The 21162-nt window shown below is 34.7% G+C and overlaps 1 protein-coding gene and 1 long non-coding RNA gene across 2 annotated transcripts in view; one reads left to right on the plus strand and one right to left on the minus strand.

Annotated features, from left to right (window-relative positions):
• LOC118535454 (uncharacterized) overlaps nt 1-21162 on the minus strand; it is a 92211-nt gene that overhangs the window by 50035 nt on the left and 21014 nt on the right. Inside the window, exons 2-3 of the long non-coding RNA XR_013446157.1 lie at nt 13107-13276; nt 5504-5631 (exon numbers count right to left, since the gene is read on the minus strand). This is a non-coding gene — a long non-coding RNA (uncharacterized LOC118535454). The remainder of the gene's footprint in view (nt 1-5503; nt 5632-13106; nt 13277-21162) is intronic.
• The window catches only part of MYOZ2 (myozenin 2), a 39382-nt gene that overhangs the window by 12142 nt on the left and 6078 nt on the right, over nt 1-21162 (plus strand). Inside the window, exons 3-5 of the mRNA XM_036091780.2 lie at nt 5540-5709; nt 11399-11528; nt 16752-16935. Coding sequence (XP_035947673.2) covers nt 5540-5709; nt 11399-11528; nt 16752-16935 — 484 coding nt within the window. The remainder of the gene's footprint in view (nt 1-5539; nt 5710-11398; nt 11529-16751; nt 16936-21162) is intronic.

Here is a 21162-nt window from a genome sequence, read left to right on the forward strand (position 1 = left end):
TGTCTTTTATATTTTTGTCTGTGTCAGTCTAGTTAGAGATTTGTCAATTCTATTTATCTTTCAAAACTCAACTCCATGCTTAACTGGTTTTTTATTTCAGCTGTTATCTTTGTTATTTCCTTCCTTCTGCCTGCTTTGGGTTTATTTTGCTCTTCTTTTTCTAGGGTTTTGTTTTTTGTTTTTGTTTTTTCTTTTGAGAAAGAGAGATAACACATGCATACATGTGTGCAAGCCAGCAAGTGGGTGATGAAGGGCAGAGGAAGAGGGAGAGAGAGAATCTTAAGCAGGCTCCATGCTCAAGGCAGAGTCCCCCTCAGGGCTTGATCTAGGGTCATGATCTGTGCTGAAACCAAGAGTCTGACACTTAACTGACTGAGCTACCCAGGTGCCCCCTTTTTCTAGGTTTTTAAGGTAGAAGCTTAGATTATTCATTTAAGACTTTTTATTTTTTTAATGTATGCATTTAGTGCTATAAATGTCCCTCTCAGCACTGCATTAACTGTGTCCCATAAATTTTGACATGCTTTATTTTCATTTTCATTCCTAGATCAATGATTTTTTTTATTTCCCTTGAGATTTCCTCTTTGACCTATGGATTATTTAGAAGTATGTTGTTTAGTTTCCAAATATTTAGAGATTTTCCTATTATCTTTCTGTTACTGATTTCTAATGTGATTCCATTGTAAACAGAAATCATATTCTGTACAATTTTAGCTCTTTTAAATTTGTTAAGGTTTATTTTATGGCCCAGGATATGGTCTACCTTGGTATATGTTCCATGAGCACTTGAAAAGAATGTGCATTCTATTGTTGTTCAGTAGAATCTAATTCTATAAATGTCAATTAGATCTTCCTGGTTAATGGTATTATTGAGTCCTTTTATATCTTGCTGATTTTCTGTTTGTTGTTCTATCCTTTGTGTAGAGAGGGATGTTGAGGTCTCCAACTATAACTGTGGATTTGTCTATTTCTCCTTTCTGTTCTTTAATTCTTTTTGTTGTTGCTGTTGTGGTTTGGTGCATACACATTTAGAATTTCTAGGTCTTCTTGGTGGATTGATATTTTAATCATTATATAATGTTTTTTCTGTCTCTGGTAATTGTCTTTGCTCTGAAATCCACTTTATTTGATATTAATATGACCACTCCTGATCTTTGATTAATATTTCCTTGATATATCTTTTTCCATCCTGTTAGTTTCTTTCTTTTTTTTTTTTAAGATTTATTTATTTATTTGAGAGAGAGAGAGAGAGAGAGAGTGCATGTGTGCAAGTGGGGGGAGGGGCAGAGGGAGAAGGCAAGAGAGAATCTCAAGCAGACTCTCCGCTGAGCACAGAGCCTGACACAGGGCCCAATCTCATGACCCTGAGATCATGACCTGAGCCAAAATCAAGAGTCAGATGCTTAACCGACTGAGCCACCTAGGTGGCTTCTACTTGCCTCTATTGTTCAACTCACAGCATACAGCTGGATCATGTTTTTTAATCCAATCTGCAATCTTTGTCTTTTAATTGATATATTTAGAGCACTCATATTTAATGTGATTATTGATGTTTTAGGGCTTAACTCTATCATTTTATTTTTTTTGTTTTCTGTTTGTTGCCTGTTCTGTTTTTTATTTCTGTTTTCTTTTTCCTATTTTTCTATGGTTTACTTGAACATTTTTAAGATTTCCATTTCTATTTATCTATAGTGATTTCAAATCCATCTGTAATAGCTTTTTTGGGAGTTGCTCTAAGAATTACATTACATATGTGGGACGCCTGGGTGGCTCAGTCGTTGGGCTCTGCCTTTGGCTCAGGTCATGATCCCAGGGTCCTGGGATCAAGCCCTGCATAGGGCTCCCTGCTCTGCGAGAGGCCTGCCTCTCCCTCTCCCACTCCCCCAGCTTGTGTTCCCGCTCTCGCTGTCTCTCTCTCTCTGTCAAATAAATAAATAAAATCTTAAAAAAAAAAAGAATTACATTACATAGGCATAACTTATCAAAGTCTACGGATGTCATCACTTTATCAATTCAAGTGAAGTATAGAAAACTTACCTACCTTCATGTCCCTTTATCCTCCTCTGTTTGCAATATAATTGTCTTAACTATTTCTTCTACACACATTTATAATTATATCAGAGAGTGTTATAGTTTTTGCTTCTAACATCAAACATAATTTAGAAAACTCAAGAGGAAAAGGGAAGCTTATTGTATTTACCCACACTGTTGCTCACTGTATTCTTTCTTTGCTCCATATTTTATTGTTTCCCTCTTGTTTAAAGGACTTCCCTTAGCTTTTTGCTATGGTCTGATTGTTTGTGTCCCCACCAAATTCATATACTGAAATCCTAATGCCCCTGTGATGGTATTAAGAGATGGAGTCTTTGGAGATGATTAGGTCATGACAGTGGAGTCCTCATGAAAGAGATTAATGCCCTTATGAAAGAGGTCCAAGAGAGCTATCTTGTCCCTTCCACCATGTGAGACCACAGCAAGAAATCTGCAATCTGCAACCCAGAAGGCTTTCACCAGAACCCCAACCATGCTGGCACCTAGATCTCAGACTTCCAGCCTCCAGAGCTGTGAGAAATAAATTTCTGTTGTTTAGAAGCCACTGGTCTTTGGTATTTTGTTATAGCTGCCCAAACCATTGTTTTAGGATAGGTCTCTAGGAAACAAATTCTCCTAGTTTCCCTTCATCTGAAGATGTCTCAAATTCTCCTTCATTTCTAAAGGATATTTTCACTGGGTATCAGATTATGGGTTGACAGTTTTTTTCTTTCAGTAACTTTGTGCCACTTTCTCCTGGTTTTCATGGTTTCTGGTGATAAATTCACTGTCATTCTCATTTTTTTTTTCCCTACCTATAGGTAAGTTGTCATTTTTTTCTGGCTGCTTTCAAAGTTTTTCATCTTTAATTTTTAGAAGTTTATAATATATCTTGTGAAGTTCTATAGATTTATCTTGTATAAGACACTCTTAGTTTCGTGACTCTGTAGATTTATCTTTCTTGCCTAATTCGGGGAGTTTTTAAGCATTATTATTATTTTTTAAAGATTTTATTTATTTATTTGAGAGTGAGAGAGAGAGAGCATGAGAGAGGGGAGGGTCAGAAGGAGAAACAGACTCCCCGCCAAGCAGGTAGCCTGATGCAGGGCTCAATCCTGGGACTCCAGGATCATGGCCTGAGCCGAAGGCAGATGCTTAACAACTGCTTCACTGACTGAGCCACCCAGGCGCCCCAACCATTATTTCTTTGAGTACTTTTCCAGCCCCACTTCCTTCTCCTCTCCTGGGACTTAAGTGACACAAATACTCTATCTTTTGTTCTAGTCCCATTAATCCCTAAGGCTTTCTTCATCTTTTTTTCAGTTTATTTTTTCCTCAGTTTTTCTTATTGGGTGATTTCTATTATTCTGTCTCCCAGTTCACAGATTTTTTCCCCATTCTCCCCTCTATTCTGCTGTCTCTATCCATTGAGCAGCCATTTTTATCGTGGCTGCTTTGAAATCTTGGTTGTGTAATTTTAATATCTCAGTCATCTCATGTTGACATCTGTCTTTTTTTTCACTGGGTTTGAGATCTTCCTGTTTCCTGGTATGAAAAGATTTTTTATTTGAGCATGGAAATGTTCCGATTATGTTCCAAGACTCTTGCTCTTATTTAAGCCTTCTTTTTCATCTATATTGGTCTGACACTGCTTCAGCCGGGGGAGAATAGTGCTACCTCATCACTGTCAGGTAGAAGTAGAAATGCAGGCAATTTTTATGATTAGTGGAGCTTCTCTCCATGTAACATCAAAATATGTAGACTAATTGATTTTTTTCCAAAACAAAATAAGGAGAAAATTCAAGTAATTCTGTTATTTCATCCCTAACACTTCCAAAAGCTTAATTATTAGGGTTAATTTGTCACATCATCAAAGAATGTTGCCCTAGTCAATCAGAATAATTAATTATTTATTTTACTAATGGCCCAATTTTTCTTTCTGTGATTTACTAGCAGTTTACAATGGCAAGAGAATTCTGTGGGTTACACAGAAATATATTCCTGACTAATGGAGAAAATAGAAGAGTTTCATCTCTTTTCAACTTTAAAAAAGTCCTTCAGGGGCACCTGGGTGGCTCAGTCATTAAGTGTCTGCCTTCGGCTTGGGTCATGATCCCAGGGTCCTGGGTCGAGCCACACATCAGGCTCCCTGCTCAGCGGGAAGCCTGCTTCTCCCTCTCCCACTCCCCCTGCTTGTGTTCCTGCTCTCACTATCTCTCTCTGTCAAATTAATAAATAAAATCTTAAAAAAAAAAAAAGTCCTTCAGTACTAAAAATAGAAAATAACAGTCATTTACTGGACATCTTCTCTATTTAAGGCATGGGGGACACAAAGACTAAAACATAAAAAAAAATACAAACCATCAACTAAGTAAAATGTAATCAAGTAATTGTGGTTCAGTGCTATGGAGATATGAAAAAGGCATGAATAGGGGCACCTGGGTAGCTCAGTTGATTAAGCAACTGCCTTCAGCTCAGGTCATGATCCCAGGGTCCTGGGATCAAGTCCCTCATCAGGCTCCCTGCTTAGCAGGGAGCCTGCTTCTCCCTCTTTCACTCCCCCTGCTTGTGTTCTCTTTCTCTCTCTCGCTCTGTCAAATAAATAAATAAAATCTTAAAAAAAAAAGAAAGAAAAAGGCATGAATAATTATGAATAGAGATTTAGTGAAGGGATTCACAGAAATAGCATTAAGCTGAATTGGGAAGGATTTGTTCATTCAGTACTTAACCACCTGCCTACTTTATACTAGACTCCTGGTGGTGGCTGCAGAATGAATGGTATTTTGACAGAGATAAGGAAATGGAGTGGCATGGATGGAAGGGTAGGCACTCAAGCAACAGGGATAGCTGAAACACACATAAAAATGTGGGATGCCAAACAGAACTTATTAAAATAACTATAAGCAGTGCTGTTTGAAAACTCATTAAATTTGGAAACACTAAATTATACTAATAGTGTTATTAGCTAACTTTCATTCACTCTTTTTTTTTTTTAAAGATTTTATTTATTTATTTGACAGAGAGAGACACAGCGAGAGAGGGAACACAAGCAGGGGGAGTGGGAGAGGGAGAGGGAGAAGCAGGCTCCCCGTGGAGCAGGGAGCCCGATGCAGGGCTCGATCCCAGAACCCTGGGATCATGACCTGAGCCGAAGGCAGACTCTCAATGACTGAGCCACCCAGGTGCCCCTCATTCACTCTTTCTATGTGCCAGGTACCATAGCTAAGTGATTTATATGAAGCATTTTATTTAATCCTCATATCAAGCATATTCAGTAGGTATTATCTGAACTTTAGAGATGAGGAGCCTCAGGCTTAGAAAAACAAGTAACATATCTATAATCAAGAGTTAGAAAGTAAGGGCACTAGTATTCAAGCCAAAGTCTGAGTAAGTTGTCTCTGTCTTACCCACTACACTAGCATATAGCAGGCAATAAATTAGGGAATTTAGCAAAGCATTTAAAAATGCTTACCTTGGGGTTTTCATGCACATGAATGTTGTTTTACAGATGTAGATGGCATGCACCTGGGCAAAAAAGTCAGCATCCCCAGAGACATCATGTTGGAAGAATTATCCCATCTCAGTAACCGTGGCGCCAGACTATTTAAGATGCGACAAAGAAGATCTGATAAATACACATTTGAAAATTTCCAGTATGAAACTAAAGCACAAATAAATGTAGGTATGACTTGGTTATGTGGTATCTAAATAAACAGGTAGCATTTCTAAGTGTATATGTATCACTAGATTCCCAAACAAGTATTCTACATATTTATTCAACATATTTTTTTCTGTTGATTCTGTTAGATTTTTTTTAATGATAATAAATAGCTTAGATGAATAAACAAAGGAAGTATTATATATGTTATGAGTATCTTTTTAGTTCTGTAGAGACATTGCAACCCCGTAAATTTGGCACTGAAAAGTTGGTGTGCTCTGCTAAGAGGAGGGAGAGGGAGTGGAGATTGGTGGAACTAAAAGTTTCCATGGTTTTATCTCTACTAGCTAAATGTTTGGGATGGAAACACTTCCAAAGCACACAGCACTCCACAAACTGAGTGTACGCATTTTATTGGCTGAATACATCCTGGCACTGAAACGTGCCTGAGAACTACAGACAGAGTTGAGCTTCTCTCACTCAAAGCATTTATGCCACGTCATGTAGGGAAGTCTGATTCCTATTAACAACAAAACCAAGGTGGACAAAACTCTTTACACAAAAGTTTTCCTCAGCTGAAAGTTAATAAACAAATGAACAAATTAATCACATCATATTTTACATATTGCATTAATACTATGTTCTTTTAAACTGTCGTATAGAGAGATTGTCGAGGAAAAAGTTCATAATAGAAAACAGCTAGCTTTGGGGGATTGGCTTTAAAAATAAAATACCGGGCATGAAGAATCAAAAAGGAACAAAGCACTGGTTCTAAATTTGAAGAGGTGGTGGAGACTACAATAAATTTCAGTTTTATTTACTCAGGGTTTCTTCCTACAGCTATGGGAAGTCTGTAAGTTTACTTGTGAATTTGAACCCAAACATTTGCCAGCTTCCATCACTAATAAGTTGTTTTGAATGGACATCTCACTTCTTTACAACAAACAGACTAGTTTCACTAAGCTCTTTTATCATAATTACTAAAAATAGAACGGACAACCACACCTACAAACACAAAAATGTTAGTCATTCAAAATATCTGTTTCTCTGGTTAACAATAAATATGAGGGGACAACTTAAATGAAATAATTTTTTTCACATTAGTAAGCCTCCTTCAACATCCATAGATAAAGTTTAGTTATAACTATGAATTCAGTTAGACATTGTGAAGGATGATTTTTCGCTTGAAGTCATGGATAGATATAATGTTATGGTACTCTATAATTATGTCTAATATCTAGTTATTAAAAAATGTCTGTAGCTAATACAATGTGAGCCTAAAATAATCCCTATCCCAGCTGATGAAATCTAATTACATAATCATATTCTTTTAATAATAACAACAGCTTTAAGGAGTAGTATAAAATAAGATGGCTTAAGGAAATTCTTTGAGAAGTCATCTACAAGTCTAGACATCTGAATAGATGAATAAATCCAGTTTTCATAACTTATACTTAATATCTCTAAGTCTATGCTTTAACTACAGTTCTGGTGGAAGGGACAATGAGTTTTTAAATGTCCTTATGAACACGACATATTCCCTCATCACCAGTATCTCAGATTATTGTCACTAACCTGTGGCCAAATGTTCTGATTATACATAAAATGTAAGAATATGCCTTGATAGTTTTTCAATATTCCTAGAAAGTTGAACACTAAATAAATAAAATAGTCCAAAACAGGCATATTGAAATAAATAATTAAATGTTGATAAGTAACTTACAGCAATAAACAATAATAATGTATTCAGTGAACTAGTATGTCATTGAGTTACATAACATACTGTGAAGTCTGATGAAATCTATTCTCTCTTTAGAAATGAGGAAAGTAGTGTTCAAGGAAGTATATTAATTTGTCTTAAGTAACACTATAATAAGGAAGATTGAAACCCAGCTCTCAGAATTCTAGAATTCTTGGTACTGACACTTATCATGGTGTAATCAAAGGAAACTGGGCTGGAAACCAGAAGACCAGGGTTCCGTCCCAGCTGTTCCACAAGCCATGCAATTTGGAGTCAATTTAAAAGTTTCTTTGCTTTCCTGGACCTGTTTTCTCATTTAGAAAATAAGAAAATGGACTCAAACGTTCTTTAAAGTGCCTTCTTTAATGACCTGTGTTTAATTCTAAAAATGACCTGTATAATAAATCATGGAGGAAAATAGTGAGCCACATTATATAATGATATATTTGCTTTATCAAGGCACTAGATTGCAACATGGAGCAAGCCTTGTTAATATGATAGGAATTTTTAAAACAATATTAGGTTCAGATCTATTTCCACTCATTTATTTATACTTTTGGCAAATATTTATTGAATGCCTACTGTGTTCTAGATACGATGCTGGGAGCTCAAAGATAAATAAATATAGCTTTTGTGTAGTGAAGTGGAAACAAAATAACATTGAAAGATAGAAAACAACTATTACTTATAGTCTACTTCTTGAATCATCTTTATATGATTTATATCACATTTTCCTAATTTATTGACTACATTTTCTGAAATGAACTTTTATTGCTTCCCTCAAGCTATATTGTCAAAATAATTATTTAACTCTATATACATGTCTTATTTTATTATAATGTTTAGGACATCATTAGATGAAACTATAAACCAACTCCCTGGTAATTTAATGCCATTTGTCCAAATATTAAGTATCATTCTAAAAATTAAAAAATTAAGGGCAGTTTTGGTCTTATTCCACTGCTGAGAAACTGGCAAATTCAAGCCGCACAAACGTTATGACATAAATAATAACAGGAAATGTACTTTCTTAACAAGAAATGAAGATACACAGCTTGCTACACAAGCCAATTTTGAAGCCCTAGTTCATGAATTGACCAAATTCTTTTTTTTAATCTTTTTTTTTTTTTTTTTTTTTAAGTAGGCTCCATGCCCAGTGTGGAGCTTAATGCAGGGCTTGACTCATGATCCTGAGAGCAAGACCTGGGCTGAGATCAAGAGTTGGACACTTAACTGACTGAGCCACACAGGTGTCCCTAACTGATGAAATTCTTACACTAATAGGCAAAAAATCAAATGGATGAAGAAAATGAGCATAAGGAAAAATAAAATAAACGAATGATTCATGATAATTAAAATTATCTTCTATAAATCACTATAAAATGATATTAAGGAAAATAATCCACATTTTATAGTAAAGACTACATATGTATTTAGTAACTATGGACTTTTTGAAATCCTTTGAAATCTTAAATAATAGTGGGGAAAAGGGAAGTATACTATAAAAAGTAATGCAGAAATAAGACTAAACTAAATATACTGAGATTCTCAAAATATATTTATTTTGTGCCAAAAATAACTTCTATGTTTTTGGCACAAATTATAGTACAGGTTTTTAAACAAACCCTTTTATTTCTATTGATATTTCAACAGAAATCATATAATAGACATTATCCATGTGTTTATAACTTCTATGTTTATAACCTATAAGATGCTGCTTTAGTTTTATTTTGTTTAGGGTCAACTTAACTGAAATAAAAAGAAACACATTTTCATTTATCTTTTCAACTTTTCGTGAAGGGAATCACATATGACGGAACTCTGTAATTTAAGGCTTATGTCATAACTAAAGTAAGTTGCTACCCAACTATTATTAGGCTTTGTTTGTACACTTAACAATGACAATAGAGATACTGGGTGTCTCCTGATAATTAGTGACTAGCTAGAAACAGTTGATTGTCCTGTTCACTAATCCCCAGGAAAAAGTCTCCAAAGAAAGTCAGTATTATAATTCTTAAATTACCGTAGATAGAATGATTTGTAAGTTTAGGTGAAATGCATTTCATGGACACATTTCAGGAACTCAGAAAAAGAATTCTAAATGCATGATATTCCTATATTTATCTCAACTGGCTTTTTATTTATAATTAATGTTTTAAGAGGTGGTGTAGGTTCAGAGTGAGAAAAGATATTAATCTAGTCAAAGAAGTCTAATACTTAAGATAATAGTTATATTCCAAACGCTAAATACTAATGTTTCTTTTTTTTTTTTTTTTTAAAGATTTTATTTATTTATTTGACAGAGAGAGACACAGCGAGAGAGGGAACACAAGCAGGGGGAGTGGGAGAGGGAGAAGTAGGCTTCCCGCCGAGCAGGGAGCCTGATGCGGGGCTCGATCCCAGGACCCTGGGATCATGACCTGAGCTGAAGGCAGACGCTTAACGACTGAGCCACCCAGGCGCCCCACTAATGTTTCTGAGTACAGCATTACACCAGTCTTTAGAAATTGTTCCTTATTGCCTATGGAATAAAATGTAAACTCTTCTGCCCAGTAATCAAACCGTGCGCTCACCTAACAAACATTACCTCTCATGCCTTTTTGCACCTTTCCACAAGCCAGCTCACCATTGCTAACATGTGTCCTATTCATTTCCACAGCAGCTTTACCCATGGTGCTGCAGAGAATAAAGTGAATTTTGTAAAAAGCACCTGGAGAGTGGCTGTGGGTGGATAAAGCCTGAAAATGAGGATAAACTTTATTTAAATATTAAATGCAAAATTATTTTTCACCATATCATTGTATAAATAAATGCAGAAGTGAAAAAGCATCTAAAAATATTTTCTGCTTATGTCACACAGAGAAAAGTCAAAATTGGTTTTTATTTGCTGTGCTCTTCACTAAATTTTTCTTTTTAAAGTTAAAAAAGGTTGACTTTATGTACTTCTTAGAGAGATTGGTTTCTTTCTAAAACACACATATTTTGGGGCGCCTGGGTGGCTCAGTCGGTTAAGCATCTGCCTTCAGCTCAGGTCATGATCCCAGGGTCCTGGGATTGAGCCCCACATCAGGCTCCCTGCTCAGTGGGGAGTCTGCTTCTCCCTCTCCCTCTGCCTGCTGCTTCCCCTGCTTGTGCTCTCTCTCTCTCTTTCTCTGTGTCAAATAAATAAATAAAATCTTTAAAAAAATAAAATAAAACACACATATTTCTCAGATATAATTAAAACAGTTCTTTATTATAGAGATAAGGCCTAGCCATGCTTCTAAGGACATCACCTATTACAATGTCTTTTCTCTCTGTTAAAATGCAAATTTTTAAAAGTGCCATATTAATGTCATAGAATAAATCTTAAATTATAATAGTAAAACAAATTCACCTAAAACTTAAAAGACAAACATCTCTTTTAAGCATTTTATTTCCTAGAAATCCCAAATTCTTCCTTTTACAAATCTATGCAGCTTCAAATATTAATATTTTTTAATATACGGCTGGTATTCAAATTTCAGATTAAATTTTAAAACAAGACAAATTAAAGAATATAATAAATATAAACACTATAAACAAAAACAGTAATATAACAATGACTAAGCCAAATGTTTGGCCAGTATGCTCTATAATATTAGATTAGTAAAGACTTAAAAATTAAATAGATTCACCTTTATAGGGACTTTGTGAATAGTACATTAAATAATTGATACAAAGCCCTAGACACTGCCTGGCACATAGTAAGCTTCAATTAATTATTAACTGGAGTGTTATCATAAAACATATCTTAGGTTAATATCAGTAAAAGTTCTCATTCAATAGCTGAACCAATTGCATATAAATTATTGAGGCCCCAAGAAACAAGGAAGTGGCACTGTACTTAAATTTTAAATGTACAAATGGAGTTTTGCACATATGGTATCTCCATTAGTGTGTCTAGAATTTTTGAGTTTTCAGCAGAATTTACTTTTGATCACATACAGCACAACATTGCCATGCAGAATGAGAAACTGGATGGAAGCAACTTGGAAGGTGGCTCACAGCAAGCCCCATTTACCCCTCCCAACACTCCGGATCCACGAAGTCCCCCAAATCCAGAAAACATTGCACCAGGTAACTATTCCCTTAGAAACAAGAAATAAACAATAAGTAAAATAAGTAGAATGGAACTGCTGTGCCCTTAAATATATGACTCAGGTCATTTGGATGCTTTAGTAAATGGTATCTAAATGACATGGCTTTACTCATTATATATCTATTTTGTGGTTAAGTTCAAGATAAATATAAAGATTCAGATCTAAGGAGTCAGGTAAAACATTTACTATGTTCTTTCAGATGGTTCATTGTATTTGTTGGCAATCATCTGTTATATTAAAAATTGAGTCACTTGTAATTACATTGAAATTCTGTTTGTATAGGACTACGATTTATGAAGTGCTATGATACATCTTGTCTTCTTTAATTTCAAAATAACTCTGATACATTTATTATAATCCTCATTTTACAAATTAAGAAACTGAGGTCATAAATGGCTATAAATTCGTATTGATTGATCAAGAATTCAATCCAGATACCAAATTTACAGATGCCTCATGAAAGTGACCTTGTGGAGATTACTATCATTATTCTCTGCTTCCTTAAAGGACTTTAAATGCAATTCTTCAAGATTACATATTTGTTTATTATCTTAAAAGAGAAACAGATCCTTATCTAGTCAGTATATGTTATTCATAAATATTGTTAGATTTTGAAATATTAAATCTGTCACAAGAATTATCTATTTAGACAATACCTTTTCAAAATAACTGACAGCAAGTGTCTTCAAGTATTTCCTCAAGAGTAATGTACAAAGTAGATTTTTTAAAGGTCCAAATACTTTTATCTTGAAATTAGCAATATCTATGTCATATTTTTGCAAAATAAAAAGTAAATTTAGCAAAAGCAATTCTAGAATTCTTCTCAAACAGCAACAGTTTTTGAAAATATGTAAATAAAGCAACTGTATCATATTAAATCTTACTTAAAAATAAATAAACTGTCAGTCATTGAGGGGCTTAGATTTATTAGGACATTCTTATTGAAAATAATGAAAAAAAAGTATTGTTAGACATAATAAAATAGCGCTGAAGGAGACCAAGTACACACTTAAAATGCATAGAACTCTGAAGTGAAGCATCATAATAAAGTTCTCAAATAGCTTTCAAGTAGCCTTTTTTGTGGGGGAAAAGCAGAAAAGCAGGTAATCAGACCAACCTGGGTTCAACCTTCTGGCTCCTTCCATCCCTGCCCATTTTACTACTTTGTTGGGAAAGAAAGTAACTCTCTTTGAGTCTCAGTTCCTTTCATCAGTAAAATAAGGAAAACAAATCTCACTGCCCAGGGTTGTGAGAATTAAGTGTGATAGGTATAATCCCAAACATATAATAAAGTACAGTAGTCCTCCTTATCCACAGGGGACACACCCAAGACCCCAGTGGCTTCCTGAAACTGCAGGTAGTATCGAATCCTATATATACAACACTTTTTCCCATACATACGTACTTACGATAAAGTTGAATTTATAAACTAGGAACAGTAAGAGATTAACAACAATAATAAAATAGAACAATTATAACAATATTCTGTAATAAAACTTATGTGAATGTGGTCTCTCTCTCTTTCTTTCAAAATATCCTATTGTGTGGTACTTACCTTCCTTCTTGTGATGATGCAAGATGTTGAAATGCCGGCGTGGTGAGATGAAACGAGGCGAGTGATGTAGGCACTGTGATGTAGCATTAGGCTACTATTGACTCTGACCATGTGTCAGAAGGAGGAGCATCTCCTTCGGGACAGGCTCAGACTAGGATAACTGCCTTTAACTGAAACCACAGAAAGCGAAACCAAGGATAAAGGGGATACTACTGTACTTAGCTAAAGTTAATTCTTCCCTTATCAACTTTATATCCAAAACAGAATAGAATACATACACATTCTTTTAGCTCCAACCACTATTTCACAACTTCTTACTTTCTAATGTTTGGAGTGTTTTTTCTTTGTTTTTTTAAATAGTGAAGAGAAGACATACGGAAAAGTTTATGTTGATCAGTCTGGTACTCTCAACACTATGTTAGAACTTTTATTATATGGTCAGCATTGTAAACTATGTCATTGCAAAAGGAATAAAAAAAATTCATCTCTACCCTCAAGGAATTCATACATAAGGAGACAGTACAAAAGTTCATGTTACATTTGTTGTCTCACTTTCTCTCTGCGTACATAATTTAATATCATATATTTTATTTACTGTCATAAATATATATATACACATATGCATAAATATTTATATATATAAAGAGAATGTTTAAAAGTATAAACTCATACAGTTCTTTAAATCTAAATATCCAATTATTAAATATTAGGAAATGTCTATGTAGTATAGACTAAGAAAAGGGGGAGTTTGGAGGTTATCAGGTAGTTTGTCCTGAAACAAGACTAATGGATCCTTCCTTCTTGGTTGATAAGTTGAAAAATATAGCAAATTGAAGAAGCAAACTTCAGCTTATCCTAATTTAGCAAAAATTTTTATTGGTTAACATGCTATGTATCCAAAAGCTAACTTTTTTCAAAATGGATCAATAAGAGTATTATGATGCCATAATATTGCAGGAATTAAGTTCCTTTGAATTAAAATCAGTTATGTTAAGGACGTTATTTTGAAATCAAACAAGAAATGTTACCGTGTAGCATTGTCGAAATGTATTATATCTGAGAGCTTAAACATATGTACATTCTTTCCTGTACATAATTCAGCATATCAGAAAAGAGTTATTAATTATATCTATAAAAAGAAATTGGAAAACCAGGAATATTAAAAAAAATGTGAAAAGATTAGGCCCTTTATCATATTTTAATGTAGTAGGTTATTATGAAACTCTTATTAAAGTGATCATAAACATGACGTAGAAACATTGAAAAGTATTCCAAGCGAAGTTGGTTAGGAATAAAATATACTAGAATGTATACTAGAATTACAGTTTTGTGATCATTATGTTTATGGGTGAAAAAAACTGAGAAAAAATACACCAAGGTAAAATAATTGTATTAGGGTAGTGGGATTTCAAGGAATTTTTAAAAATATAAAATTCTAAAATTTCCAGTTTCTAGATGGCTGACATCTGATCACTTTTAGGAAAGGAATGGGAAATAAAATGTGCTAGTTATGATAATGGAGTTATATATACTATACAAATGGAAAGAGCAAGAAAAGTAACTCTGCTTTCCTGGGGGAGACAGGAAAGCCTAAATAGAAGAGGTAACCTCAATCTAAGGCTTAAAATAAGAATTTCCAGGTAACAAGAATTAGAAAGAGCATTCCAGGCACAGGGAACTAATGGAGCAAGTAGAGAAGCATAAGGGGACACAACAAGTGTCAAGTAGCTCCAAGTTCTGAGGCATAAAAATGTGAGAGGAGAATGGTAGGAAATGAGGCTGGATGAGGGTAGGGCCATGTGTGCTGTGCTGAGTAATCTAGGTTTTTGTCATGGGGAGCCATTATAGCAACCTAGGAAAGGGAGGTCAATGACATGATCCAGTTTAGAAAGGTCACTCAGGCAGCAGTGTGGAGGGTCCAGGGGAGAGATTGGGGGCTAAAGGATGAGTATGAAGGCTATTGTGAAAGTCCAGGCAAGAGGTGGTCAAGGCCTGAAACAAGGCAGTAGTAACGGAAATGATGAAGAAAGAGGGAATTTTCCAGAGCAAGTTTTCCCAATGTTCTGTTAGCAAATCCCTTGCCTAAGATTTGCAAGCCGTACTTGAGACTTACTGAAGCCAAATCTCTGGAGGGAAGAACACATTTGGCCCAAAGTGACTCAGAAACAAAGTTTGAGAGCCACTATTTTAGCAATCCTTAAGAAGTACAGCTGGTAATACTTAGTGATTTGCTGTGGGAAGGAGAGGAAGTTTAGGATAATGCTTCTGTCTTGGGCATCTGAGAGTAGTGTTGGCATTCACTAAGATAACCAACATGAAAGAAGAAGCAAGTAAAGAATGGCTACATATAGGTCTAGACAGATTATTAAGAGTGCCAGGGGATAATCATTTGGACAAATATAATGGGTGGTGGAACAGAAGGGCCTGGAGATTAAAAAAGAGAGAGAGAATCATCAATATTTAGGTCACGATTAAAACCATGAATACAAATGGAACTTTTTAGGTAGAATGTATAGTATAAGAAAAGAGCTTTGAGTAACTAAGTGGCAAGCAGAAAAAAGAAGTCTATCAGAAGAGACTACCATGAGATACTGGAGGCAATCAAAAGAAAATTAAATTACTGCAAACAAATAACTGCCTAGAGGTAGCATTATCAGCAAGATATTTTGGAGGAGATAAACTCTTTAGTGTAAAGAAAGGATAGGCATGATTGGACAGGAGAAAATAGAAAACATTTTAGAGACGAGAAAGAGCATCAGAAAAACCTAAAAGTAAGAGTGATCAAATGGTAAAGGGTTTTGACATCGTGGAAAAGAGAATTATGCAAAAGACACAATGAGGTAGTACAATGGTGTAGATGGAGAGTACACAGCTGCTTTTGAATACTTGAAGAATGTCACTTGATGCATGTGAAAACAGTTTAAAGTTGATGCCAGAAATTTGTGTGATTTTTAAATGGCACTTACAAAAACTTTCCAGTTCCCAGAAGAAGTTGAGGAGGTGAGACTAGAAGCAGAAAAGTTAGGTAAGAAATCTTCAGGAACAAAGTAAACATGGGATATCGGCACATCAGGGAATAAGACTGGGGCCTGATTAAGGCAATGGAAACAAGTTACTTCACCATTTTGAAGTTTTAATGGTTTGCAGATCACTCAGCAATTTAAGATAGACAAGACCTAAATATTACCTCTACTGAATCAGCCCCCAGAAGAGGGAGATTTTGTCTTCACTGCTCCTTCCCCAGCACCTAGACCACAGTAGACACTCAATATATATTTTTAACTTAATTCATTCACTATGGTATCTAAAGCCTACTATAAATTAACATAAGGGAAACAATTTTTCGAAATTAAATGAATAGTTTCACTGAACAAACACATACTAAGATAATCAAGGAAGAAATAACTGTATGATTTGGTACAACTAAACATTGAGAAAAGTGGTTTCTTTGGAAAATTCTGTAAGTGTAAAGGGGTTAAAAATGTCTTACAGTTTCAGACTACTCTTTTCTGAGAGATCATAGAAAGGATGCATTCTTCATAAATTCACCCCCACTTGGAAAATTAAACATGGTAAAATGTTAGGTGGAGTTCAGTAACTCCTAGGCACTCTGTATTTATTTATTCTTGCTATATTTTTCCAAAGGATATTCTGGACCACTTAAGGAAATTCCTCCTGAGAAGTTCAACACCACGGCTGTCCCTAAGTACTATCAGTCGCCCTGGGAACAGGCCATTAGCGATGATCCGGAGCTTTTAGAGGCTTTATACCCTAAATTTTTCAAGCCTGAAGGAAAGGTAGAACTGCCTGATTACAGGAGCTTTAACAGGTAATCCAATTATCCTGGGTGACACTGTTGGCATGTAATACCGAGGATTTTATATTGTGGTATGGAGAACTGAATTCTCTGGTAGAAAAAGACATTTTCTTTTAAGAATAGACTCAAAATAGCCATATAGGATAACTCCTAAGCCTAGGCAAGGACTGATTTTTGCAATATTACTAATATGGCAAGCCTTGTTTTTTTTAGTACAAAAATGAAGGAAATGATTCAGGAACTATCACAACATCAAGATTATCTGCCACATTATTAAATGTTTTAAAAATATTTTGATTAAAAAATTTTATTAAAAAGTTTTTTTAATTAGTAATGATTTCTCATTCAAAAGTTGATATTAGTTTTTATGTGTTGATTCGAATGACAGCGCTATTCAAGAATTTCAGAAATAATTTACATATATGACTATGAGAATTACTGTGTAACTCCAGGCTCCAATTTACATTTTTTAAACCAGATTAAAGGTAATTTAAGGATTTGTGGCCCAAGACTCCAGCATATGTATAAACCAAAACGTATGCTACTAAAAATATTGCCAAATAATATCTGCATGATAATACTCACAATAGATATCTATTTCTCCCTGTTACCCAATTTTAATAAATTCCATGGATATTTTAGATATATTTTTAATGGTCTCATAATCCATTCTTTGATCGTTTAATTTTCATTTTAGAGTAAAGTATTTTTAGTATGGGGCGCCTGGATGACTGAGGCAGTTGAATGCTCAACTCTTGAGTTCGGCTCAGGTCATGATCTCAGGATAAGGAGATCCAGCCCCGTGTCAGGCTTGTGCTGAGCATGGGGCCTGCTTAAGATTCTCTCTCTCTCTCCCTCTGCCCTCCCCGCCCCCCCCACCCCCCATCCCCCCCGCTCACACACACATTCTCTCTCTAAAATAAATAAATAAATAAATAAATAAATAAATAAATAAATAAATAAGTATCTCCAGTATGCTGTTTGGCACCACAGAAAAGTATTCCTAATTTATAGGCTGCTTAATGACTATTCATTTGAAAATTAATAAATTAAGGAGTAAGTCTTTGACTTACAAAAGAATACCACAAAGCCTGGATTTAAATAGTGATCTTCTTTAGTACTTTTAAAATTATTATACTATTGGAATGTTAGTTTTCACACACTACTATAGTGGGAATATTAATATGATGTCTATTATTAGTAATAGATCTACTAGGATTTCACCTAATACTATTACTAATTAGTAATGCTAATAGTATTAGTATTACATCTATTGAATAAATGAGGTATACCATAGAATTTAAGGAGAGATTGAGGAATGTCTGGGAAAGGGGATTGGAGGGCCATTCTAATAACTTTTTTCCAAAACGACCATGTAGAAAATTATAAAAAGTTAAACACTAAGGGAAAATGGAAAATAATGGAATACTTGAGGCTTGTTTTTGAGATTAGTGCTTTAGAGATGCTATGTGACTTCTTGCGTATCTTGTGGCTTTCCTACCCCATGCCTGCTGAGCGGCTTGCTTCCAGTTTTACAATACACTCGTATGTTTGGGTTGGCTATCAAGAGATGCCTATTGTTTGAATAAATACCAAGTCAGTGCTATTTCAGTGAGAGAGAGAAAAAGAGAAGTTAACCTGTTAATACTTCTCCTTTACTTGAGAAAATTTTATTTCTTTTTATATACACATCGATATATAAATAAAAACTTCAGAGCTTAATGTTAATCAATATTACAGATTCTTAGATTCTTTTTTATGAACATAGTTTGGTATAAGTCAATGTACATTTCATTATTATTTCAGTGGGTACAAATGTCATTTCATACAGATATGCCAATATTTTAGTCATTGCGCTGATTTTATGAGACAGTAAATAAGCACTGATCAATTTTTAAAGAAAATTTGAGTATGGTTGACACAAGATGTTACATGAGTTCCGGGTGTACAACATAGTGCTTCAGCCTCTCTGTACATTATGCTGTGCTCACAAGTGTAGCTACCATCTGTCACCATACAGTGCTATTATAATACTATTGACTATATTCCTATGCTGTACTTTTATTCACATGACATTCATTCTATAACTAGAAACGTGTATCTCCTGCTCTCCTTCACCCATTTTGCCCATGCTCCCAATTCCCCTCCCCACTGGCAACCATCAGTTTGTTCTCTGTATTTGTAAGTTTGATTCTGCTTTTTGTTTATTTGTTCATTCGTTTTGTTTTTTTAGATTCCACATATAAGCGAAATCATATGATATTTTTCTCTGACTGATTTCACTTGGCATAAGTGAAATTAACTTTAGGTCCACCCATGTTGTCAAAAGATCTCATCCTTTTTTTATGGCTGAGTAGTATTATATTGTGTATATTCCAGTGGAATATATACCACATCTTCTTTATCCATTCACCTACTGAGGGACACTTGGGCTGCTTCCGTATCTTGGCTATTGTAAATAATGCTGCAATATTCTTAGATTCTTTATCATTGTTAAATAACAGATGAAACAAAATATAATGATACGTAGGCAATCCCAAACAGGGAGCTTTAAGAGTCTTTTGCCCTTAAAGTATATGTACCTGGCTACACAAAATTTGAGGCCTTGTCTCTTGCATACAATGCTCTAAAAGCTTACTTAACAAACAAACAGTGTAACCATATCTTTGCCTTGAATGCTTGCTAAATAAAGGAGTCTATAAAAAGTTACATAGGTAGGAAATGGAAATCCATTTCCAGCTACTAGTTTATATTAGAATAATTTCACAAAAATAACTAGAAAAGCTAGTTATTATAAAGTGTTTGAAAAGCTATCAAGGAAATAAGGACTTAAGGGCCAAGCTAGACATGAGGTAAATTTAGAGATGTAAACACAACATTTGGTACCACTTTTCCCTGTTAAGGCATTTTGCTGATTTATTGGCAACAACTAATAAGCAGAGAAAGTGAGTGAACTTTTCAACAATCTTGAATCTGGGAAGGCCAAAAATAGGAACATAGGGTCTGCTAGGAGGAGAGGCCCAAATATTCTAAGCTTTTAGTTGGGATTCTTACAGGCTATACCCCTGGAATAAAGGTGAACAAGTAATAGACCAGCTTTCATGAAAATAAATGCTGGTCCTACTCAACGATTTCCTAGGTTGGATAAAAATTACCTCTTTTATGTCAAACTGCCTGCCATGGCCAAAAGTAAATCAACTCCGAAAGAAAGAGAACACCATTCAGAGACTCAAATTATTTCTACAATTTTGCTCATCAGTCAATTAAAAATTATGAAGCATACTATGAGACAAGACCAAATGACTAAAAATAAAGAGAAAAATAAAAAACAAAAGAAACAGACACACAAAAGATCAAATTATTGGAATCTTGGCTACTCTAAAATAATTGTGAGAAATATGTTCAGGAAAATAGATAACAAGATGAAGAATTTCAGCAGATTGGAAATATTTTTAAAGAAAGAATCAAATGGAGGGGCACCTGGGTGGCTCAGTCAGTTAAGTGTCTGCCTTCAGCACAGGTCATGATCTCAGGGTCCTGGGATCAAGCCCCATGTCAGGCTCCCTGCTTAGTGGGGAATCTGCTTCTCCCTCTCCCTCTGCCCCTTCCCCCTGCTCATGCTCTCTCTCTCAAATAAATAAATAAAATCTTTTTTTTAAAAAAAGAATCAAATGGAAATTGTACAAAAATGAAAAATATACAGATATAACTTGGAGATATCATAAGTTCAGTTCTAGACCACCACAATAAAGTGAGTCAAATGAAGTTTTTGGTTTCCCAATGCATATAAAAGTTATATTTACACTATACTGTAGAATATTAAGCATGCAATAGCGTTACGCCTAAAACAACATGTACTACCTTAATTAAAATATACTTTATTGATAAAAAATGCTAACCATCATCCGAGCTTTCAGAAAGTCATAATCACTGGTCATAGATAACAAGTTTAATAATTATGAAAAGTTTGTAATATTGTGAGAATTATGAAAACGTGATAGAGAAACATGAAATGAACAAATGCTGTTGGAAAAATGGGGCCAATATACTTTCTCAACACAGGGTTGCCACAAACCTTCAATTTATAAAAAATGCAACATCTGCAAAGATCAGTAAAATGAAGCACAATAAAATGAGGTATGCATGTAATAACGAAATTAAGAAGTCAAAAGATTAAGTGGTTGGATCCATATAAAATTTATAGAAAATACAAAGAACAGAGAAACATGTTAAAAATAC

This window comes from Halichoerus grypus, chromosome 3, assembly GCF_964656455.1.
Source record: "Halichoerus grypus chromosome 3, mHalGry1.hap1.1, whole genome shotgun sequence".
NCBI lineage: Eukaryota > Metazoa > Chordata > Mammalia > Carnivora > Phocidae > Halichoerus > Halichoerus grypus.